General features: G+C 47.2%; 1 protein-coding gene across 1 annotated transcript in view; it reads left to right on the top strand.

Annotated features, from left to right (window-relative positions):
• The window catches only part of KCNJ6 (potassium inwardly rectifying channel subfamily J member 6), a 362,021-nt gene that overhangs the window by 234,844 nt on the left and 101,347 nt on the right, over positions 1-25,830 (top strand). The window contains exon 3 of the mRNA XM_027961717.3: positions 10,311-11,231. Coding sequence (XP_027817518.2) covers positions 10,311-11,231 — 921 coding nt within the window. The remainder of the gene's footprint in view (positions 1-10,310; positions 11,232-25,830) is intronic.

The raw sequence follows: 25,830 nt of genomic DNA, 5'->3' as shown, positions 1-25,830 counted from the left end.
TCCCAACCCAGGGATCAAACCCAGGTCTCCCTCATTGCAGGCGGATTCTTTACCAGCTGAGCCACAAGGGAAGCCCATGCCTACGACAGATAGATGTTGTAAAATTATTTTCTTAGGATAAATGTCTAGACCCAGAATGGCTAAGACATCTAATCGTTTCTAAATTTTGAGACCTACTGTCACCCTGTCCTCCAGGAAGACTTTGCCAGTTTGCACATCTGATAATATATGCAGATTCACAGTTCTACTGACCTACCATGCACACAAACTCCACATACTGTATTTGTGGTCTATTTTTAATGATACTAACTTTAGAGTTTAAAAAATGTTATTATATTTGCAGTGCTTTTACTTTGCCATGGTGGAACATATGCTCCTCAGCTCTGTGTATTTCTTTGCTTATAAGTTCCTCATTCACTTCCTTTGATCATTTTTTTCCTGTGGGGGTATTCATTGTTTTTGTAAATTAGAAACATTATGTGTGAAAATATTTTTCGTGGTTTATCTTCTTGCTTTATCTTTCAAACACTTATAATTTTTATACTGACACAAAATCAGCGTCCCAAGATAGTTTTTGAGACCCCCATGGACTGTAGCCCACCAGGCTTCTCTGTCTGAGGCATTTTTCAGGTGAAAATATTTGAATGGGTTGCCATTTACTCCTCCTGGGGGGTCATCCTGACCCAGGGGGTCAAACCCATGTCTCTCGCATTGGCAGGTGGATGCTCTACCACTGAGCCACCTGGGAAGTCCACGGAAGAGGGAAAGGACACGTCACTTTTCTTCCGGCTGTCCCCACAATGTGTGTGTCCCACTTGCCACCTGGGCAGCCCTCTGCCCCTCGCGCCTCCCATCCGCCCCTTCCTCAGGACCCTCCCTGGCTCCTCTCCTTCTGACTTCCCACTGTACTTGTTTTCCAGACTCTTGTCTTCTGTATCCCCTACTCACACTACAGTCTCCCAGGGAAGAGAGAGGCGCTCACCAGACCATAGTTACACTTCCATGAGTATGTGCTGACCACCTCCAAATCCAGATCTTGGTCCGGCCGCTGATAAGCCTCATCCCCACACGCCTGATTTCCCACAGGCGCAAGCACGTGCAGACATGCTCAGTCGTGTCTGACTCTTTGTGACCCCACCTGTAGCCCGCCAGGCTCCTCTGTCCATGGGGATTCTCCAGGCAAGAATACTGGAGTGGGTTGCCATGCCCTCCTCCTGGGGATCTTCCCAGCCCAGGGATCGAACCTGAGTCTCCTGCATTGGCAGGCGGATCCTCTACCACTGAGCCACCCAGGCAGGCCACAGAAGTGAGCAGACACTTTCACCTGAAACATCATCCTCTGCCTCCAGGTTTCAACCATCCTGCCATCCCCCATCCTCCTGGCTGTTCCCCTCTGTGGCCACTAATCTCCAGATTATTTGAGTTTTGCTTCTTATCCAGCCCAGATCCACTGCCCCATCTTCACCCTCATGGCTGCTCCCTTAATCCAGCAGCAAACCATCTTTCTTTCTTAACCAGCATCCGGTTAACCCAGAGGTCAGTCAACCATAACCCAGTGAGTCAAATCCAGCCTGCAGCCTCCCTCTGCACTGCCCATGAGCTAAAGATAATTTTATATTTTTAAAACAGTGTAAACAATTTTTTAAACTTTTTTTTGATGTGGACTATTTTTAAAGTCTTTATTGAATTTGTTCCAATATTGCTTCTGTTTTACGTTTTGGTTTTTTGGCATCAAGGCATGTGGGAATCTAGCTCCCCAACCAGGGATCAAACCTGCACTCCCTGCATTGGAAGGTGACGTCTTAACCACTGGATTGCCAGGGAGAGGGGGAAAAAAAAGAGTATGCAACAAAGGCCTATGTTGTTTGCAAAATCTAAAGTATTTACCATTGACCCTTTACAGAAAATACTCACAGGCCTTTGCCTCCAATCTATACTTCATATCCACCCCTCCAGTGGTCTTGTTGCAGGAAGGGGAACCCCTTTCATGGCCCAACAGTGAGCTCTTGTTTAACACTCAGAAATGAATTGTCCAAGGAGACACATGTGCTGAGAAAGCAAGAGATTTTATTGGGAAGGGGCACCCAGGCAGAGATCAGTGGGTTAAGGGAACCCAGCAGAACAGCTCTGCCATATGACTCACAATCTCGGGTTTTATGGTGATGGGATTAGTTTCCAGGTTGTCTTTGGCCAATCATTCTGACCCGGAGTCCTCCCTGGTGGTGCATGCCTTGTTCAGCCAAGATGGACGCCAGCGAGAAGGATTCTGGGAGGTGTTTGGACACGTGGTATCACCTTTTGACCTTTCCCAGACTCTTCCGGTTGGTGGTGGCAGCTTATTAGTTCTGTGCTCCTTACGAGGACCTCCTGTTGTAAAACAACTCATGCAAATGGTCACGATGGCGCCTGGCTGGGGTGGGCAGTTTCAGTCATCATGCTCGCCCTAACAGTCTCAAACCCACACACATTCCGTATCCCCACTGCTCCCCCAGCACAAGCATCCCATGGGATTCACTCACGATTTCCTTAGAGTCGGGTGAGCAAATGTCCTCATTTCTAGGCCACCAGACACTTGGGATGGGACACCTTCAGATCAAGTACTTGATCATTCCTTAGCTCCTTTGTGCTAAATTCCATCAGTCATATGCCAGGAGAGTCTCAACATTTTGTTTGAAAAATACCTCTTTTTCTCCCCTTCTGATGGTAAAAGAAACATAAAGTCATCCTAGAAAATTTGAAAAAAGTCAAAACTCTTTTAATATTTATTTGCTGCCTAGGTCTTCGCTGCAGCACACAGGGTCTTTGCTGTGGTGTGCAGGCCTCCCTCTGGTCCTGTCGTGTGGGTGTTCCCTCTGTGGTCTGCAGAGCTCCGGCTCTCTCTAGTTGGGGCACAGGCTCAGTAGTTGTGGTGTGTTCACTTAATTGCCCCAGGGCATGTGGTGTCGTAGCCACGCATTCTGGAAAACAAACTCACTCAGAAGGACAATGCAGATGGTGGGGTGCAGTTTCTTACACTGGCAGGCCCAAGGCAGAGTCTCCTCTTAGCCAAGAAGCCCGATCAGTTTTTGTGAAAACCTTATATACCCTAAGTGTACGTCCCTAAATTCCCTGAAACTAGTCTGAACAAAGGAAAAGAAAGATACAAGGTTAACCTGTGATTCATAAGCCTGAAGCCTAGGTAGTTAACAGTGGACAATTATCGATAGGCCTGTGGGCATATCCCAATAAACATAATAGAATGTATGATTCTATTCGGTTACGCAGACAATTAGGGTACTCTTCCAGGTGACAGAGGGTCTAGGTACCAGCGCTGGGGCTCTTCCTTTGGCGGGGGGGAAGGGGGGGATCTGGTTTTGGTAGTTGGTGTGTCGTTTCCATAGATACTGGGCATATAGCTCAAAGTCCACAGTCTGGCCCAAGATGGAGTTCTGCTTTCAAGATGGAGCCTGTTCTGCCTGTTCTGTCTGTTTCCTCCTTCAGTGGGACCTTAATTCCCCAACCAGGGATGAAACCTACATCCCCTGCACTGGAAGGAGGATTCTTTACCACTGGACCACCAGGGAAGACCATAGAATATTTAAAAGGAAAATTAGAAGCCCCCTCAGCCCCCGTCTCAGAAGTTCCCTATTAATATCTGTGTGCATTTCCTTCCAGTCTTTGATTTGGTCTGTGCCTTTGAGATCCACCCTGTTTTTCTGTGGGGTTTTCCCGCATGATACTAGAAATTCTCAAAGGGCTCTTGAACACTCTCTTAGACACGTTTCCCCCATTGAATTCGTCTATAATTTGCCATGTAGAATTGCTCATCAGAACATTTCTACTGACCTGGAGCATCACGGCAGCCTCGGTCCACAAGTGAAGCCCCCAAAACTCGAGGTGATTCTAGTGGTTCTTTGACCAGCTACTTTCCAGCTTGTAACTCAGTCGTATTGTTTCTTTGAGGTTAAAGTTCACCATCGGATTGTTTTGCACCTTAGCTAGTTTAACGTTAATTAATCATCTTTCTAATGTCTTTCTGAGCTAAGTCACTCAGTCTTATCTGACTCTGTGACCCTATGAACGAACTATAGCCCACCAGGCTCCTCTGTCCATGGGACTCTCCAGGCAAGAATACTGGAGTGGGTGGCCATTTCCTACTTCAGGGGATCTTCCCAACACAGGGACCCAATCCCCATCTCTCGCGTTTCCTGCATTGCAGGCAGATTCTTTACTACAAGCACCACCTGGGAAGCCCGTCTTCTAATAAGGAGAGAGAGAAAGAGCAGGGAGAAGGGGTTGGCTTTTTCACACAGACCCACATTTACTCTGAAACAAAAGACAGAAAAGCAACTCGGGTCAAGGAAACCATCAAAATCCCGGGCCCTGCTCGGGTCATCCTTTTGCATGCTGTACAGCACTTCACAGTTTGCAGAGAGTTGCACTACGTTATCTCCGGGCAAGCCACGAGCCGGATGCGGAAGGACCGGGAAAGTGGTTCTGACTGGCAGTCTGATGCGCATGAGCTTGACTGGGGCCCAGAGCAAGTGCCGGCAGGGCGGTGGTCGGGCTGAGAGGTTGGTGGGAGGTCCTTTGCGTCCCAGGCTGTGCAGGAACAGGAAGGATGGTCTGTTCTACCAGCCACAGCTGCAGCTATCCCCGCTGAGCAGCTCAAATGCTCTTGCCAATGCAATTCACATCACCCCCTCAAATTCACACCTGGGATTCCAAGAAAGAAAGAAATGTTAAGAGCGATCATTAACATTCCTTTCTGTATTCCCCACCCCCACCGCACCCCACCCCCGTGCGTATTTGCATTCGTGCCCACAGGTGCTGAAGCAGTGCTCACAGCTCAGACCTGCCATGGCCCTGTCTCCTCCCCAGGCAGGGCAACCCGCTCCAGTAGTCTTGCCTGGAGAATTCCATAGACTGAGGAGCCTGGCGGGCTAGTCCATAGGGTCTCAAAGAATCGGACAGGACTGAACACACCTCCCCAGTCCAGGGCGGCCTGCGTTTGCTCCAGACAGGGCCTAAGGCTGGGCCGCTCCACACCTGACTCCGACTCCTCCTGGCATCACTTCTTACTTGACACTCCAGATCAGTCTCCTCTATGTTCCAGGTACTCTCACATTTTATTGGCTTTTTCTGGTTTCTCAACTGTGTTCCTATTCCCCACCGGGCGCTGTTAAGCTTCCCATCCCATCTTCCCTGGGATGGATCTCACCCGCACACACAGCCTCACCTGGCTGAGGCTGTCACGTAGTCCAGGCTCATACGGCTCCACCCACTACAGGCCAATAAGTCAGGAGATGAGTTGTGGGGGCAAGGAATGGTGACTTTATTTGGAAAACCAGCAGACTGAGAAGATGATGGACTAGTGTCCTAAAGCACCATCTTACCCAAGTCAGAGTTCAGATTTCTTTCAGACGGAAAGCGGTGGCAGCAGGGTTGGTTGTTGCAAACGTCTTGGTGTCGGAATCCTTTGCTGTTGCCGCTGTTTGTATAGGTCCAGTCATGATGATCCTGGAAACCTCCAACAAGACAAAGGTTATTCTCAATTCTACACCTTTTGATCTCTGTATCAATGAGCATTACACTTTTAAAGCTCAGAGCTTTGAGAATGGGCTACCTTGTGTATTTCAGGCTATAGGCAACGTTCTTAGCTTGTAGCAAAAGCAATTGAATCCAAAGGTTAAAGTAAAAGAAACCAGTGCAACGTGGAGTCAGGTTTGCTCTTCCCTCCTTCCAGGCCACCATTCTATCCCACTCCCTGGGACCTTTAGCTTTCTTTGCTCCCATTTTTGTTCGTTTTAAAAGGCACTTAAGTAGCATACGCATTGACACTTTTTTCCCTGACACATGACACAGACATTCGATTAACCACATGCGAGTTCATTACAGTGTCAACTGAAAAAAAAAACAAAAACCAGCACAACCTTAAGGTTGAGAGTTGTGTTTTATTCAGAGGACCGACCGAGAACTTCAAGCCCAGGAGGCAGTATTTCAAGTAACCCTGAGAGAACTGCTCCAAGGAGGCGAGGAGGGAGAGCTAGAACAGGTTAAAGTTTTGCAACAAAGGGCATATAATAGGGGAAAAAAAAGGTGACAGTTAATAAAAGAAAGCTAGATATCTCAAGCTAAGGAACTGAGTGCTTCTCTACGAATGGGAAAATGCAAGCACCTGAGCTTCCTGAAATCATTCCTCTGACATGCTCCTCAGCTGTCTGGGGCCAGCAGCCTGCGTTTTCACAGCCTGAGTTTCCGCAGGGCTCCCTATGGGGAGCGGTCACAATCTGAGGGCTGCTAGGTGACAAGTATTCTTTATTTCCTTCCTGAGATCCCTCAGGGCTCACCGTTGGAGGGCTGCAATTGCTCATGACCGTGACATTCTTTGTTTACTGACATGGCAGGCAATATTTTATTTCTCGCTAGATACTGTCAGAGGTTCAAGTGTCTGCCCACAATGCGGGAGACCAGGGTTCGATCCCTGGATCGGGAAGATCCTCTGGAGAAGGACATGGCAGCCCACTCCAGTATTCTTGCCTGGAGAATCCCATAGATGGAGGAGCTTGGTAGGCTACAGTCCACGGGGTCGCGAAGAGTCGGACACGACTGAGCGACTTCACTTTCACTTTCACTGTTAAAAAATAAAACTCAACTGAGTACCTTTGAAGATCAAATTGGCTTTATTCAACAATGCACGAACTAGGCAGCATCCTATTTAGCAGATAGACACTAGGGGTGCTGTACAAACTGGATGATTTTTAAAGGTCTAAAAGGGATGGGACAGAGTGTCGTAAACAATAAAGGATTATGTCAGGCAAGATCACCTGCTTTACGGGGAAAGTTGGGGTCTCTGTGAGAGATTACCTCATCTGTAGCCGGGAAATTCCAGACTGACTATAAAAGGTTACATTTCTGGAGGGACTGAACCTGAGGTTAGGATAGGTAATCAGTCTGCCTTGGCTGATACAGAGCTTAGCACAGGGGACTCCATGTGGGGAGACCTTTGTTTCTTTTCAACATCCATCATCAAACCCACACACACCCCATCTTCACTCTCTTCCTCTCTCCCAGCTTTTTTCCACATCAGCCCTCTGAGAACTCTTGTATCTGCTTATCCATGTCAGTACTGATGCCCACAGCATTAGAGAGAAGGCTAGAGTCAAAATTAGTACCTGTTTAAACACAATTATTTTTGTTTCTGGTTAGATGGCAGCTTTCTGCCACCAGCTGGGGACCCAGGCCCCTCCATCTCATGATTCCATCATCCATCCTACAAGGGGCAAGGCCAGAGGAGGGGGCATACCCATTATTTAAGACCTTGGCCTAGCAGGGCACACCCAGTCCTAATGGGCCAGGTCTGGGAGCATGGTTGCCCCTCCATGCAAAGGAAGCTGGGAAATGTGATCCAGTCCTGAGCTAAGAAAAGGGGGAAAGTGGCTTTGTAGGATCAACTGGCAGGTTCCCAGGACTGCCCAGAGCAGTTACCTCTGTTCGTGTAGGTCCAGAAACTCACTGACCATTCAAACAGGAAGGTTACAAATGAGCCAGAAGATGGAGAAAACAGCTTCAAACTGGGGGCTGAGATGAGTGTAGGTTCCCTCCATGACATATGAACGTGTGGAAAGATTGCAGAAAACTGTTGCTGTTGTTGTTGAGTTGCCAAGTCATGCCCAACTCCTTCGTGACCCCATGGACTATAGCCCACCAGGCTCCTCTTGTCTGTAGGATTTCCCAGGCAAGGATACTGGAATGAGTTTTGCCGTTTCCTTCTCCAGGGGATCTTCCCAACCCAGGGATCAAACCCACGTCTCCTGCATTGACAGGTGGCTTCTTTACCATCAGAGCCATGAGGGAAGCCCAGAAACCTGCTAAGAGTCAGCTAATCTGACAAAGCCGCCCTCTTCCACCTCAACACTCAGGGAAACAAGACCCCAGGGTGACTCTGTGTAGGCAGAGAGCTCCTCACCTGAGGCCAAGATCAGACCACACTCCAGGTCTCCAGACAAGAGTGCCCAGCCTGGCTGATTTTGAACCGAGTTCAGCCCACCTGAAGTCAGACTTAGAGATTCCGTCTCAGGGCAGAATTAGCAATGAGAGCTCAGACATGACAACCGCTGCATCAGACACCCCACCCCGCCTTGCATGGGGTGCTAGCAGTGAGCAGGGATATTGCCCATGACTCCCATCCAGATCCCCCAACCCCATCCACCCTGTCCCAGTCTCAGCTGCTTCCTTTGACTCTTGTCCTGGTATCTGTTCTGTTCTAAGAGGAAAAAAGACAAGGTTCCTCCTCTACAAATGAAGAGTTACTGAGGGCAGTTATCTAAACATCAAAGCTATCTCGCCAAACATTGGACTCAGACCAGATGCTGCTTCTTCCTTGTGCTGAAAGATAGAAACAGATCCATGGGATTGATTATTAAGGGAACTATCCAACCATGAGCAAGGTTAATCCATAAGATAAGTTGGTACCACTCGAGTCCCATCCCCAGCTGCTTGCTTATTCAGATAAATGTGTTCTCAACAGACTGTTTTTCTCCTTTAACCAAGGGGAGAAAAGGCACCCCAGAGTCAAAGGACACAGAGCACAAGCCTGAGGGAAGAAACTGCTTATAAAACTTTCAGAAAGCTTTAAAATTATTGGCTGAACAAGAAATTTCGCACAGTGGTTTATATGTGTTTCATAGCAACATCGGTTCTAAACGTCCCCTTGCACTCGGATTCCGGGAGAGTCTTCCTAATGCTTCGTCATCAAATGATCGCACCAATGCTTTAATCATGATGGCCGGCAGAAAGAATACAACCGCGAGCCAAAACTGCAGATGTTAAGTGTTGAGGCAGAAACCAAACCAAATATGTAAATATATAGAAAGAGAAAGACATGCCCCACACTGCTTTTAACCTTGGCATCGCCTTAGGGTAAAATGCATGCATATGAAAGTCACTCAGTCATGTTCAACTCTTTGCCACCCCATGGACTGTTACAGTCCATGGAATTCCACAGAATACTGGAGTGGGTTGCCATGCCCTCTTTCAGGGGATCTTCCCAACCCAGGGATAGAACCCAGGTCTTCTGCATTGCAGGCAGATTCTTCACCAGCTGAGCCACCAGGGAAGCCCAAGAATACTGGAGTGGGTAGGCTATCCCTTCTCCAGGGGATCTTCCCGACCCAGGAATCAAACCAGGGTCTCCTGCATCACAGGCAGATTCTTTACCAGCTGAGCTATCATGGAAGCTCATACTTACCAATAAAAACCAGAAATTTTTCAACTCTGAAATTTGACTGAATTAAAGACTTCACTCAAAATTCTTGCCCCTAAAACCAAAGAGAGTAGCAAAGGATCAATTACAAAGGAGTGTTTATTACATGTCTGTTCCACGCAGGCACATGTCTGTTCCACGCAGGCACATGTCTGTTCCACGCAGGCAGATATCATGCACGTGGTCTTGTTTAACTTTATAATAACCCTATGAATTGGCTATCGTGATGACCATTTTGTAAATGTGAAAACTGTGGCTCAGTCAATGAATTCGAATAGTCTATTGGTCTACTCAGGCTGCCCTAACAGAACCCTACAGACTGGAGGGCTTAAACAGCAGCAATTTGTTTTCTCGCAGTTCTGGGGGCTGGAAGTTTAAGACCAAGGTGCCAGCAGGGTTGGTTTCTGGTGCCCTCCATCGGTTTGGAAGACCTTTCTTCCGGCCTCCTCTCTGTGTCCTCACATGGCCTTTCTCCGCAAACTCAGCCCCAGTGTCTCTTCCTTTCCTTAAAAGAGCACACGTCCTTTTGGATTCAGGCTTCACCCTTTTGCACTCATTTCACCTTAATTATGTCCTCAGAGGACCCATCTCCAGACAGAGTCACACTGGGTGTCAGGGCTTCAACATATGGATTTAGGAGAATACCATCCGTAACAGCACGACCAGGAGCCACAGCCGCTGAGTGGTAGAACCAAGGCTGTCTGGATCGAAACATTTCTTTATCCGGAGTGTGCTGCTTCTCACATACCACAGCATCTCAGAGAGAGCCAGGAGACACCCTGCTGCCAGAGCCGACTCTTAGAACTTGCTGGCAGGGAGACACTTTCACAGCAGTGAGCCTTGATCCGGTGGGAAGTGTGGTAAAGTCCTTACACAGGCTAGATCACAGGGCACAGGCAGATGACGCTCCTCCCAAAAGAGGCTTCATCTGCTCTGATAGGAGCTGCGCAAATGGGCCAATGATGCTCGGTCGTCTACCGCACTGCCAACCACCAAGGGGGTTTCCAGGACCCTCAGAGAGCCAGCGGTTCATTCGGTTTCTCTTTTCTTTTCCCCAAACCACCAGCTAACGTCCTAGAGGGTGACTCCATGGACCAGGACGTTGAGAGCCCCGTGGCCATTCACCAGCCAAAGTTGCCTAAGCAGGCCAGGGACGACCTGCCGAGACACGTCAGCCGGGACCGGACCAAAAGGAAAATCCAGAGGTACGTGCGGAAAGACGGGAAGTGCAACGTTCACCATGGCAACGTGAGGGAGACCTACCGCTACCTGACCGACATCTTCACCACCTTAGTGGACCTCAAGTGGAGATTCAACCTGCTCATCTTCGTCATGGTCTACACCGTGACGTGGCTCTTTTTCGGGATGATTTGGTGGCTAATCGCATACATCCGCGGAGATATGGACCACATAGAGGACCCGTCGTGGACTCCGTGCGTCACCAACCTCAACGGGTTCGTCTCTGCTTTTTTATTCTCCATAGAGACAGAAACCACCATCGGTTATGGCTACCGGGTCATCACGGACAAGTGCCCGGAGGGTATCATCCTCCTCCTCATCCAGTCGGTGTTGGGGTCCATTGTCAACGCTTTCATGGTGGGGTGCATGTTTGTTAAAATATCGCAGCCCAAGAAGAGGGCGGAGACCCTGGTTTTCTCCACGCACGCAGTGATCTCCATGCGGGATGGGAAACTGTGCCTGATGTTTCGGGTGGGGGACCTGAGGAATTCCCACATCGTGGAGGCTTCCATCAGAGCCAAGCTGATTAAATCCAAACAGACTTCGGAAGGGGAGTTCATCCCTCTGAACCAGACGGACATCAATGTCGGGTATTACACGGGGGATGACCGTCTGTTTCTGGTGTCTCCGCTCATCATCAGCCACGAAATTAACCAGCAGAGTCCTTTCTGGGAGATCTCCAAAGCCCAGCTGCCCAAAGAGGAACTGGAAATTGTGGTCATCCTGGAAGGAATGGTGGAAGCTACAGGTAAGGCGTGCACACTCTGGGGTGTCTGGGGATGGATGTTCATCTTAAGCCGGACTTCAAATCCTTACTCACGACAAGATGTGGAAAACCGAACCTCCCTCACTATTAGACGTCACCTCTTTATTCATGAAATAGTATATAGCCTCTTACCTTAAGGATGTCCACCAAGAAGTCTAACCATTTAGCTTAAAAAAAAAAAAAAAAAAACCTTGGGAAAATACATTAATAATTTTTAAAAACACCTCTTAATATATTTTAAATTTTCAAACATTTACTTAAATGAAAATTTGATCTCCCTCTAAAGCAATTTTAGGTGGTTTTAAAGCATTGTTTAGTTTGTATAACTTGAGGCTATTTATTGCCAAGACGGGAAGAAGAAGTTAAGCCTTTCAAAGGAAAACCTGACAAATTGCTTTAGTAAAAATGTAATTTTTCCCCTTCTTTGGGAGCCAATCTCTTCTAAAAATAGAGAAATGGTCTGTTTTTATTGAAGTCTTCACTCAAATCTTTTCATATGTCTTACACATCCCAGCCGCAAAGGAGGTCCTTCCATATTTATCTGTAACGTTCTATGAAATAGAGTCATAACCGCTGACTTAAGGTAACAATAGTGTCCCATAGGATAGGCATAAAGTAGAACACTAATCCACACTTTGCTTTACTGTCTTCTGAGTTATCCATTTTAGCCTTGGGATGCTCTTTAGTTGTACAATCAGCCCTTCTGTGCTTTGAGGTGTTCAACTTGAGGCTCAGGGTGGGTTTACACAATCTGAAAATGCGTGGCCACTGGCCGGACTCCAGACTCTTCATCTACCCATGACTTGAGCTCAGTCATCCATCCAGGGCAAGTCACTGGTGCCATGTCTCTGCCTCCCTGGACCCAACAGGCAAGGTCATTATCTCTAACAAATTTCTCTTATAAGGTGGTAAAGCCTTCGGCAGTAGATTTTTTTAAATGCTTCAAGCAATAAAACGGTGAGTAAAAGGCGTTGCATAAACTGTGCTCCTTTGCATGAGACAAAAGGAATGTCTAAAAACAAAATAATGCTAAATAAGTGCTATGCAGGTGCACAGGGCTCTCTGTACCCTGAGCCTGACTTTGGGGCACACTGGTGAGGCAACAGTTGTGTGGGAGGAAGGGAGAAGGGGGAGGAGGAGAGCGGGGAAGAGCCTGGATCAGGGAGAGGGGAGGGGAAACCAACTCAAACAGGGAGCTCCATCAGTTCCCACAGACCAGAAACTTCCTCCCAGGCCAAGCACAGGGACTCTGGGTCCCCCTAGTGGTAGCCATTGAGATACAGCCTCTGGCAGCACAAACTGACCCCTGGGGATGCAGTTTTAATATTTGATTTCTCGCTATAAACTCTCCCAAAAGGACAGGAGGGAGGAAAATGGGCAAGCTTAGTTCTCCTCCCATCTCTGAGCCCCAGAAGCAAAATCCAGTGGAGAGGTACCATCTGGTTACTGGTGTTAACTCAAACGTCAAATTGCAGGAGCTGTGTTTCCTCAGATCAAAGCCCAATCTCGAAAGATAAACAAATGCGGAGTAAGGAACTTATCTTTGTGTTGTCCCTGAGTCTGAATCCTCCCCAGGGCACGCCGTGTCCTTCTGATGACAGCTTGTGATGAGTGAGCCTTTCCAGCCAGAGGACCGTCCCTTTGTTGGTAATTCATAGTGACAGTTGCCTCTGAGCATCCGGTGGCCTTTCTGCTGCCGCTTTAGCCAGCAAAAAGGAATCAACACACCCCTGTTCCTGGGGAAAGGCAACTGCTATCAACTTTCTAAAAATAATAACAATAATTTTCTAATTTCTCAAAAATAGAGGGAGGAGGAGTGCTCTAGAAAGTTCTGGGTTTTTCTAGAAGCTGGACACCTCTTGATTTTTTTCTTGACAGGATTTTCACAGTTCAGTCTTTCCAGCACATCTGATCTCTTAAACTTCAGGGAGACACTTTTTTCTTTGTGAATGAAAAGCACAATTGGGATTTATGGGTATGAAACAGGGTTTTGGGAAGGACTCCCTGGTGGCTCAGACGGTAAAGCATTTGCCTGCAATGCAGGAGACCTGGGTTCGATCCCTGGGTCGGGAAGATCCCCTGGAGAAGGAAATGGCAACCCACTCCAGTACTCTTGCCTGGAAAACCCCATGGATGGAGGAGTCTAGTAGGCTACATTCCACGGGATCTCAAAGAGTCCGACTGGACTGAACGACTTCACTTTCACTTTGGGGCAGGAAAGATGCTTCAATGAACCAAAGCCACAGGAAAAAAATTAATGTGGACCAAATGCACACTGAGGAAAACAAATTCACAAGGATCTCATTATTCACTGGAGGGCTAGATGGGAAATTAGGAGCCATGGAAACCCAAGCTGACACAAAACAGCCTCTGCTTGACTCCAGCTTTGTTTCAAGTCTGTCTCAGTTGACCTTAAACTACTGTCCGTGACCTCCGTTAGGGGCCTCTCACTGAGGCCCATTTCAAGGACGAGCCTCATCAGCAACACCTCTGCAGCCTCGAAGCAATGCCCTCTTCCTGTCTTGCACGGGGTGGGCGCACTGTGTCACGACGTGGTATCTTCTGGAGACCCAAGCTACTGAGCAGTAGGCTGAGAGGACCAGTCCTTCAGACGGCGGGGGGCTCAGGCTCAGCACAGGTCACCCAGTGACACACAGTAAATATCCCATCCCCGGGCTCGCTGCCCCCAGCCTGCTTCATCACATCACTCAGGGTCAGGCTCATCTTTAGAAACGGCAGGTCAGCTCCTGGAAGGCAGCGGCTGAGTCTTGCCCGCCTCTGAGGGCCTGCGGGTCCTGGCCCTAAGACTCACACCCACAAAAGACAGACCCACGCTCCTGGTGGATGGCTTGGATCTGGCCCTGCCCAGATCAGGGGGAATTTGTCACCTCTCAAGAACCTTCCAGTCATGTGATTCTATTTTTGAAAACGAATCCAACCCTGGAAAATTCTGACACCAGCCACCCAGACATCTGGGCACTGGCCACGGCTCGTCGCGCAAATGTATTTTTAAAGGGGGCCCTTTGTGTGCCTGGCACATGGGCAATTTGGAGATAGTGATGTTTACAGAGGGTTCACAGCTACGTAAACAAACACGCCGAGCAGCTGCGGCAAGCGTGCGTTAAAATAGTAAAGCATTCATATAGACTGATATTTATAGAGGGCAAATTGGCCTGGAGGCTAGATGACAGCCACACAGAACTGGGCCCCGTGCCAGCCAGCGCCTCCTCACTATAGGCTTTCTGATTGATGAACTTCCAAATTTACCCCCAACGATTATGCAACAGTGACAGGCGGCCCTTTCCAACACCTCAGCAAATATGTCTCCTTTAGGATGAATCCCTGTTAAGCTTTTTTTTTTTTTTTTCATTTTATACTGGAGTACAGTTAATTTATAACATTGTTGATTGGTTATATGTATCTGCATTTCTCCTCTTCTTTGGATTCTTTTCTCACATAGGTTATTACAGAATATTGAGTCAAATTTCCTGTGCTGTACAGAGAGTAGCGTTATCTATTTTAACCTTTTTATTTATTTTTTTAATTGCTAGAAGCTATGAGACTTCTACAAAAGTAGACCATACATGTAATCAACTCCCATGTACCCAACCAGTCAATTTCTATAACTGTCAATTCATCACCAAGCTTGTTTCATTTGTATTATCTACTCACTAACTGCCCCTCCAGCATCATATTATTCTATCTGCAAATATTTCAAAATCTGTCTCTAAAAGATAAGGACTCTTTTTAACACGTATTAATGATCATTTCTTGAGATTCAATATCTATTAAATGGGCCAAGTGCCAATTGTCTTACAAATGTCTTTTTAATTTTTTTTTTTTTAATCTGCTTGTTCGAATCCAAACGAGGTTAACACACTGTGGCTGGCTGAAATCTCTTCCAAGCCTTAGCCTGTGAGCTCTTCTTCTGTCTCTGTGGGATTTTTTTTCCTTTCAAGTTTTTCTCAAGGGAGAGAATTTCTGAAACATTTATATACTACATAGAAAACTCGGGATAGTGGAGGGTGGGAAGCTGCCAACTTAGTGAGGTTATCCTAGATAACATTTTGTGGATGACAAAGAGAGCTGACTGTCCAGAAGTCAGTATTTGGGGGTTACCCAGGAGGAGAGGGCAAACCAGAAGCAGATTCTGAAGGCAAACCCTCCTTCTCCCATAGCAGAGCTCAGTTCCATTTCCAGAGTCACTTGATTTCACACTAAGCGAGCTTAGTCGTATAAGTCACGCAACAGACAGCAGGATTTTTGAGTTGCAAGTCTTCACCCTACTCTTACTTTACTGGTGAGGAAATTGAGTCCCAGCAAGACTAGTGAGCTGGCTAAGGTCAGCTCATCAGGGGCAGAGCAAGAATTTGAAGCCCAAAAGCCATGGATGATGTTGTCCAGCCCCCAGGGGCAGCGCTGAATGCTGTCGGTCCCTGAAGATTCTGTGGAGCACCCAGAAGGACAACTGGTATTTAATGTGAGGACAGGATCTCTTCTTTCCCACCATCAGTTCTTTTTCACTAAGGTTTCTCTGTTGGGCTCCAATGTTATCAGCTTATTTTAAAATTCTCTATTACATTCACATGAATTTTTAACAACTGTATATTAAAATCAGATGTGCCACAAAGCCGTTCTGAAATTGAAGTTAAGTAAGCACCACCTACAAAAATACTCCTGGAAGAACATAATGTTCTGTCAAGTCTGATTCCCAAGGACCATTTTTGTTTGCCGTAATCAAAATGCCACTTCACTGTAACAGAGGTGCTCACAGAGTTTGAAAAGGTGGCGTTTCTCAGCTAAGACGGCTGCGGGTTAGTGCTACAGTACTTTTAAGCTGTTTCTACTAATAATACTTCACAGCCTTTGTATTTCTCAAATCTTATTTTCTTCTTTAGATAAGTTACTGCTAATCCCTCCACTGGCCATTCATTGTCTCCAGATTTGCCATTTTTCTTTTGAGTTGTAACCCCAACTACCTAGCCTGGGAAAAGAGTTCATTGATAAGATCTGGAATGCTTAGATCTTGGGTGAAAATCTCCCGGTAAATCTCTATAAGGTGCAATTAAAAAAAAAAGATTCAAAGGTATATGAATTTATTTTTCCCAGTAGAAATCCGACATCAAGAAATTCAACCACCCCTCTTCTTCCAGCATTAATATCAGGTGATTTCTTCAGAGCTTCCTCTCAAACATCCACCTCAATATAATATACCCAGGTAGTGTCATTGGCTGTATAAAACCTGATAATAGCTGCTCTGCAAACATGGTAAACATTTTGTAACCCTAAGCAGTTTGGGAACACTGTTCTGATCCTAACAAACGGAAGTTGGATCCGATGGAACACACATAGAATTTTAACCTCTTCCACCACCCCTTCTAAAAAGAAAAAAAAAAAAACAATGCTGGCACTCTGTTAAACGTTATAACACTGTTAAATATTTCTCATAATTTAGAAGGCACTTAGAATCTCACAACTTAGACAACAGCAGTGTATCAAGGTCAGCATATATTATTGTGATTGAAAAAGCAAAAGTACTGGGTAGCTATAAAACTTTTCATTATTAAAACACCAGTACCCGAAACTCTGGGGCTCCCCGGGCGGCTCAGAGGTAAAGAACTCACCTGCCAATGAGGAGCCTCGAGAGACACGGGTTTGATCCCTGGGTCGGGAAGATCCCCTGGAGGAGGAAATGGCAACTCACCCCGGTATTCTTGCCTGGAGAATCTCCATGGACAGAGGAGCCTGGCAGGCTGCAGTCCATGGGGTCACAAAGAGTTGGACGTGATTGAGTGACTGACCACACACACACACAAGAAAACCCATTGTTCTTCCTTCTCCAGAAGAGCCTTGAGGAGCTCATAAACTAGATGTTCAGGACAAGGCAGGGATGGTCACACAATATATACCATTTAAAGTTCAAGCCCAGGAGAAAAATAGACTAGCACCTGAAAGTTTGCTTTTTAGCTAATTTTTTCTTTTTCAAACTCTGAAGTCAATACCCATGTTGGGAAGATATTACACCATTCAAATTAAGAGATGAGTATCAAAGAGTGAGATGCCCTCTAATTAGGGCATCCTTAACTAAATTGAGCTTTATTATTTCCTAGGGCATTCAGTAATATGAGTGCTGACAGCGTGGTGCCAGTGAAGCAGTCCTACCCAGCAATTTCTAATGACCAGAAGCGGATCACTGGGGAAAACTGTGTAAATTACTCACGTATGCAAATACACACACACACCTCTGCTAAATACCTAAACATGCAGAGGGGCTTCCTCCCCAGTTAAGCATGCCCTTGCTCCTCTGTTTTATACCAACCCCCCTACAAATCTTATTTGTTGGATTAATTATTCAGTTCTCCTCTTTTTTTTTTTTTTTTGGAAGTAATCTCTCTAGGCCATAGCTCAGCTTATCTGCACTTTTCTGTGTCATTTATAGTGTCGGGCAATCCTGGGTTGAAACCACAGTTGTCGCGTCCACTGGCCCATTTAACCTCTCTGAGGCCTCAGTTTTGCCCTCTTTAAAATGGGAACGGGCTTCCCTGGTGGTTCAGTGGTAAAGTATCTGCCTGCCAACGCACGAGACACAGGAGACATGAGTTCGATCCCCTGGGTTAGGAAGATACCCTGGATGGGGAAATGGCAACCCACTGCAGTATTCTTGCTTAGAAAATCCCATTGACAGAGGAGCCGGGCGGGCCACAGTCCACAGGGTCGCAAAGAGTCGGACTTGACTGAGCATGCACGCACATCGCAGAATGGGAACAGTAATGGAACCTACCTCATCGGTGACTTTTCAGCATCACCGATTCTGTTAGATCGTTCCTTCCCCTGTAGACAGCACAGGTGAATGTCGGTAGAGGGGAAGGAAGCCGGGCATTCGGGCGAGCCAGCCCCAGGCATGGACTCCATTGTCTCCAGGGACCCGTGCCTCAGGATGAGATGACTCCCCCCTGGAAGGCACGCTGAAGAAGTCAAACAGCAAACGCCAACCTGTGATAGCCAGTGCAAGAAACGCCCACTCACCGCGCGAGAGTAAATGCCAGCTGGGCCTCGTCTCACTTACCCACCGTGAATCAGAGATTGATGCGCTCTGAATTAATGAGGCTCACTGGACTCAGAAGAGACTTTGCACGCCTATAGATAGCAACATTTTATCATTATAATGTCTGCCCAAATTGGACATGAATATCAATTATGCTCAGAGCTTCCAAGGCCACTCCTCAGGGAGGACAGGACCAAGTCTGCATTGAAACAAGATTCAAGTTGCAACTGAAACAAGTTTCTTTCTTTCTTTCTTTTTTAATACATTGAAACAACACAAATTTCAAACAGGACAACTCTGCACTGAAACAAGTCTGCATAGAAAGAGGATGTCTGTGTTCCCAACGCCCCTCCCAGGCCCTTCATAAGAACTCTTATCAGTTGATGCCCCAATTTGGAGAATGTATTTTTGGGCTGTAAACTCAACTGAATAATACTTATTTACATAATAAGTCCTGAGAGAAAATTCTTCTTTATAGTACAGGTGTACTTCCACAAAGCAGACGGTAAATGTAAATTTCTATAGAGCCAATTCCATTGCTCTCTCTTTACTGAGAATGGTAAGCATCATAGCAGTCAGCTTTGGCTCATTCGTGCTGCAGTAATGAGCAACTCCAAGTTTGCTGAACACGGAGGTTCATTTCACACTCATATTAAACGCCACCTGCAGCTCTGGTTCCTGTCCTGCTGGCTCCAAGATGCAGACGGAAGGAGCAGCCTCACATAGGACGTGCCATTCTAATGGCAGAGAGAAAAAGAGAAATGACGGAGCGCCTCGCTTCTGTCTGCCACTCACTAGTCATAGCGAGTCATACGGCAGCGCCCGACGTCCACGGAATGGGGAATGTGATTCTCTCCCAGGAACGTGGAGTGAATAATTCAGAACAAAATAATGCCATCTACCACAGATACCCAGGTGATTCTGAAAACCCGCAGAGTGAGTTTTAAAGTTTTTGCAAGTTAGGGCTTAAAATATGCAGTAGTCGTTAGCGTTGTTCGTGGGATATGTCCAGCTTTCATCCTTCTAGACACGTTAGAATCCTACAGGTTTCCCAGGTGACACTAGTGGTAAAGAACCCCTCTGCCAGTGCAGCAGACATAAGAGATGCAAGCTCGGCCCCTGGGTCAGGAAGATCCCCTGGAGAAGGGAATGGCAACCCACTCCAGTGTTCTTGCCTGGAGAATCCCACGGACAGGGGAGCCTGGTGGACTGCAGTCTATGGGGTCACAGAGTCAGACAAGACTGAGTAACTTAACACGCACACACCAGGCTTCCATTTCTGTTGCTGTTGAATGTGGTCATGTGACTTACATTCGTCCCAGCCATTTGGGGCATGAGAACTGGGGGTTGGGGTGGGGGTCCCTATCCCTGACCCCTGGACCTGAAGACTGAGCTCCGGAGGCAGCCCTCCTTCCTCACCCCTCTCCATCCTGCCTCGTCCTTGGTCACTTGTGATGTCCGCATGTGGTAAATTCTCAGGGTCCTGGAAGGCAGTTGCCAGCTCTGTGCAAGAATCAGTCATTCACAGGCTGTGTGCGTCCCATAAAGCCACTGGCCTCTTTCACTGCTGTCGTGATAGTACTCAAACAATACCCACCCTCGAGCAGGGCCTGCACGTGGCAAGTCAGTGGCTCTTTAGGGGCAAATCTTCAGGTTTCCTGTTTTTGTACCGCGAGGTGAGTAAGCATCCCTTTGGCTCCCCTAGGGGCTCAGCTGGTAAAGAATCCGCCTGCGATGCAAGAGACCTGGGTTTGATCCCTGGGTTGGGAATATCCCCTGGAGGAGGGAAAGGCTACCCACTCCAGGATTCTGCCTAGAGAATTCCATGGGGGTCACAAAGAGTCGGAGACAACTGAGCGACCTTCACAACAGTATAAGCACACGTCGTGAGAATCATTCTGGTGGAAACCTTCCAGGTCAACATATGATAATGCCCCTCCTAGCTCCACAGTTCTCATGGACGCACAGGCCACAGTGAAGTGTCTGTCATTCTGGACCTTTGACTGGCTTTGAAGAGTATAGCTTTGCCAAGTCGCTTGGGACCTATTACATGACTGGGGAATAACCTAATGTGTGCTAAGACATTGCAATCTGGGTTGTTTATTGTTGTTCGGGCACCCAGTTGTGTTTGACTCTTTGTGACCCCACGGACTGCAGCTCACCAGGCCTCTCTGTCCATCACCAACTCCCAAAGCTTGCCCAAGTTCATGTCCATTGCCTCAGTGACGCCATCCAGCCGTGTCATCCTCTGATGCCCTTCTTCTGCCCTCAGTCTTTTCTAGCATCAACTTTTCCAATGAGTCAGGTGTTTGCATTGGATGTCCAAAATACAGGAGTTTCAGCTTCAGCATCTTCAGTCCTTCCATTGAGTACTTAGGGTTGATTTCCCTTAAGATTGACTGGTCGGGTCTCCTTGCAGTCCAAGGGACTCTCAGGAGTCTTCTCCAAAACCACAGTTCAAGAACATCAATTCTTCAGCGCTCCATCTTCTTTACAGTCCAGCTCTCACAACTTTATGTGACCACTGGGAAAACCTTAGCTTTGACTATACTGATCTTTGATGGAATTCCAGTTGAGCTATTTCAAATCCTGAAAGATGATGCTGTGAAAGTGCTGCACTCAATATGCCAGCAAATTTGGAAAACTCGGCAGTGGCCACAGGACTGGAAAAGCTCAGTTTTCATTCCAGTGCCAAAGAATGCTCAAACTACTGCACAATTGCACTCATCTCACACGCTAGTAAAGTAATGCTCAAAATTCTCCAAGCCAGGCTTCAGCAATATGTGAACCATGAACTTCCAGATGTCCCAGCTGGTTTTAGAAAAGGTAGAGGAACCAGAGATCAAATTGCCAACATCTGCTGGATCATGAAAAAGCAAGAGAGTTCCAAAAAAACATCTATTTCTGCTTTCTTGACTATGCCAAAGCCTTTGACTGCATGGATCACAATAAACTGTGGAAAATTCTGAAAGAAATGGGGATACCAGACCACCTGACCTGCCTCTTGAGAAACCTACATGCAGGTCAGGAAGCAACAGTTAGAACTGGACATGGAACAACAGACTGGTTCCAAATAGGAAAAGGAGTACGTCAAGGCTGTATATTGTCACCCTGCTTATTTAACTTCTGTGCAGAGTACATCATGAGAAACGCTGGACTGGAAGAAACACAAGCTGGAATCAAGATTGCCAGGAGAAATATCAATAACCTCAGATATGCAGATGACACCACCCTTATGGCAGAAAGTGAAGAGGAACTAAAAAGCCTCTCGATGAAAGTGAAAGAGGAGAGTGAAAAAGTTGGCTTGAGGCTCAACATTCAGAAAACTAAGATAATGGCATCCGGTCCCATCACTTCATGGGAAATAGATGGGAAACAGTGGAAACAGTGTCAGATTTTATTTTTCTGGGCTGCAAAATCACTGCTGATGGTGATTGCAGCCACGAAATTAAAGGACACTTACTCCTTGGAAGGAAAGTTATGACCAACCTAGATAGCATATTGAAAAGCAGACATTACTTTGCCAACAAAGGTCCGTCTAGTCAAGGCTATGGTTTTTCCTGTGGTCATGTATGGATGTGAGAGTTGGACTGTGAAGAAAGCTGAGTGCCAAAGAACTGATGCTTCTGAGATGTGGTGTTGGAGAAGACTCTTGAGAGTCCCTTGGACTACAAGGAGATCCAATCAGTCCATTCTGAAGGAGATCAGCCCTGGGATTTCTTTGGAAGGAATGATGCTAAAGCTGAAACTCCAGTACTTTGGCCACCTCATGCGAAGAGTTGACTCACTGGAAAAGACTCTGATGCTGGGAGGGATTGGGGGCAGGAAGAGAAGGGGACGACCCAGGATGAGATGGCTGGATGGCATCATGGTCTCGATGGACATGAGTCTGAGTGAACTCCAGGAGTTGGTGATGGACAGGGAGGCCTGGTGTGCTGCGATTCATGGCGTCGCAAAGAGTCAGACACAACTGAGCGACTGAACTGAACGGAAGGGAGGTACTATATTCTCATTTAACAAATGAGGAGGTTGGTTCTCGAGTGGGGCTTGGGGGAGAGTAACTTGCCGGAGATCACCCAAATGGTGAACTGGCAAAGCTGGGATTCCATCTCAGGGATGCCCACCTTCCAGCCTGTCTGCTTCGTGCCCCTCCAGGGAAGGCACAGCACACAGAGGCACACTGGAAGCCGTGGATGTTGATTAAAGTTCGTAGGACGTAGACTATGGTGGTTTGATGATATATTCTGTTTTTAAACTTTTTACTTTGTATCAGAGGATAGCTGATTAACAGTGTTGTGATAGTCTCAGGTGGACAGCAAGGGAACTCAGCCATACATATACATGTATCCCTTCTCCCCCAAACTCCCCTCCCACCCAGGCTGCCACATGACAAGGAGCAGAGTTCCCCGTGCTCTACAATGGGTCCCTGTTGGTTGCCCACTTTAAATATAGCAGTGTGCACAGGCAACCAAGAGTCTGTTCTCTAAGACTGTGTGTCTCCTTCTGTTTTGTAAGGAAGTTCATTTGTACCATTTCTTTTTGATTCCACGTATAAGGGACGTCCTAGGCGTTTCTGCTTCTCTGTCTGACTTACTCGCTCAGTGTGATCGTCTCTCGGTCCGTCCACGGTGCTGCACACGGCATCCTTTCCCTCTTTTTAACGGCTGAGTAATATTCCATCGTGTATACTTACCACACCCTCTTTATCCATTCCTCTGTCCGTGGCCGTTCCGGTTGCGTCCACTTCGTGCTCACAGCTCAATTATAAGCAGTGCTGCAGTGAACACCGAACAGCAATAGACTTTCCAACTATTTTCCCCCCCAAATATATGCCCAGAAGTGAGACTACACGGTTAGATAGTTATACACCATGTAGCTCTGTTTCTAGTTCTTTGAGGAATCTCCGTACTGCTCTCTGTAGTGGCTGCAGCGATTTCTTTTGATTACCAGCTTCCCTAATCAGGATCACCTCACCTGACTGCAGGAGGCAGGCAGGGGCATCTGCTCTTACATAACAGTTGGCACTGAGTCTCTTGAAAGGAAACCTACTTGTTCATACCCTCAGATTGCACCCAGTTCAACGTTATCAAGCAACCACGCCAGTCGACACTTCGGGGCAACCCAATCCAAAGCAGTTTTGTTCTGCATCAAGCATAACCCAAAGGGCAACCACAGAGCCAGCTCAAAAAACCCTTAGGGGAGGAGTTTAACACTGAAAGAGAGGAATCACTTTAGACTCTGAGCTTCCTGCCAGAAAGCACGATAATAAAAAGATTTAGGCTCTGAGTTGCCTAAGTAAACCCTGTTGGGGTTTCCATTTCACCGCAAAACATCCGACAAGATGGTTTTTGGAGTTTGAGGGGGGTGATGATCAGTCTTCTCTAGTCACTGAGGCCATTCTTGGGAGATTTTAATTAAACATTTGCTAAGTAAATACATTTTCTTTTACATTTTCTCAAGCATAGTTTCTATGGGTGAATGTTAAAAGAAATCTGAGAGTTGATAGATAAAGGAGGGGCCGTCGGGTAATGACATTAGAGAAGAGCATAGAGCAGCAAAGGGGCAAGGCTGACGGCTGAACCTGAGTTGGACAAACGCTTTGTTCACATTAGCCCCAGACAGCCGGTGTTCAGTCAGTGAGTCATGTCTGAGGCTTTGCAGCCCCATGGACTGCAGCACGCCAGGCTTCCCTGTTCTTCACTGTCTCCCTGAGTTTGCTCAAACTCAAGTCCACTGAGTCAGTGCTGACATCCAACCATCTCATCCTCTGTCATCCCCTTCTCCTCTTGCCTTCAATCTTTCCCAGAATCATGGTCTTTTCCAGTAAGTCAGGTCTTTGCATCAGGTGGCCAAAGCTTTGGAGCTTTAGCATCAGTCCATCCAATGAATATTCAGGGTTGATTTCCTTTAAGATTGACTGGTTTGATCTCCTTGCAGCCCAAAGGACTCTCAAGAGTCTTCTCCAGCATCACAATTAGAAAGCATCAGTTCGGTGCTCACCCCTGTTTATGGTCCAAGTCTCTCATCCATACATGAATACTGGAAAAACCACAGCTTTGACTATATGGACTTTTGCCCCAAATTAAGTATGTTTAAAACAACTCAGAGAGCTAAAGTAGTAATAAAGTGTTTGCTTTAGATACTAGGTCATATATAGTCTGTCTCCTCAAAGTTGGAAAAGATGTAAGAGCAAGGGGGAAAGGGGGGCAGCTGGATGAATTGGGAGGTTGGGATTGACATATATACACTGTCGATACTATATATAAAATAGATGGGGCTTCCCTGGTGGCTCAGATGGTAAAGAATCTGCCTGCAATGCGGTAGACCCAGGTTTAATCCCTAGGTCGGGAAGATCCCCTGGAGAAGGGAACAGCAACCCACTCCAGGGAGAATTCCATGGACAGAGGAGCCTGGCAGGCTACAGAGCCTGGGGTCACAAAGAGTCGGATATGACTAAGAGACTAATAATAAAACAGATAACTAATGAGACCCTACTGTGTAGCACAGGGAACTCTACTCGATGCTCTGTGTGACCATAAGGGGAAGGAAATCCAAAAATGAGGGGATAAAGTAAACATACAGCCGATCCAGCCACTGTTATGCAGCAGAAGCTAGCACAGCATTGTAAAGCAACTATGTAACCAAGAAACCAATTGCAAAGTCAAAGTCGCTCAGTCGTGTCCAGCTTTTTGGGACCCCCATGGACTATACAGTCCATGGAATTCTCTAGGCCAGAATTCTGGAGTGGGTATCTGTTCCCTCCTCCAGGGAAGCTTCCCAACCCAGGGATCAAACCCAGGTCTCCTGCATTGCAGGCAGATTCTTAGCCAGCTGAGCCAAAAAAGCAACTATACTCCAATTAAAAACCAATCAAACAGAAAAACCTAAAAGGGGAGAAAAATGATGCCGGTCTATGATTCTTGCAAAAGCTCTTATGAATCTACAGGGAATGCAAAAAAAGATTTCCAAACTCCTCCCTGGATCTCTCCAGCATGAGTCTATGGGGTTTGCTGAGGGACCTCAGCCTGTTCAGCTTGGCTTGCGGACCCTGTTTCAGCCCCCAGGATGGGAGGAGGAAAGAGGTCGCGTTCACTAAGCCGACAACGGATGGGTCATGACTGAATGGGGGAGAGCAGGCAGCTTGACTGGCCATCAGCAAGCCAGGCCAAGAGCAAGGCAGGGCAGGGACATTCCCAGTCCAGCCTCACAGCTTCCGCGGCTCTGGGGACCTGGCCCAGAGTCACATCTGGGCTTGGTGGATGACTTAGGAAAGCCCCGCGTGTGGCTGGAAATGCTCGTTTCTGACACTGAAGAAACAAGCTGTCATGCCCTGGATGCCCAGGTCAGCATTGCAAGGTTTCCTTCAGGGCCAGGCAGAAGGCTGGAACGATGGCCTGGCACCTCTTCCCTGGAGTGCACTTTGACACACGCCCACCAGGTAGAAGCAGGCATCTCATGAGTAAGGAGTATCTGTAACCTGGGGGGGGGGGGGGGGGGGTGCTCAGTGGACAAGAGACAGAGAAGATGTCAGACAAA

Source organism: Ovis aries, chromosome 1 (genome assembly GCF_016772045.2).
Source record: "Ovis aries strain OAR_USU_Benz2616 breed Rambouillet chromosome 1, ARS-UI_Ramb_v3.0, whole genome shotgun sequence".
Classification (NCBI taxonomy): Eukaryota; Metazoa; Chordata; class Mammalia; order Artiodactyla; family Bovidae; genus Ovis; species Ovis aries.
Note: the sequence above shows the minus strand (reverse complement) of the source record. Positions and strands in the feature narration are given on the sequence as shown.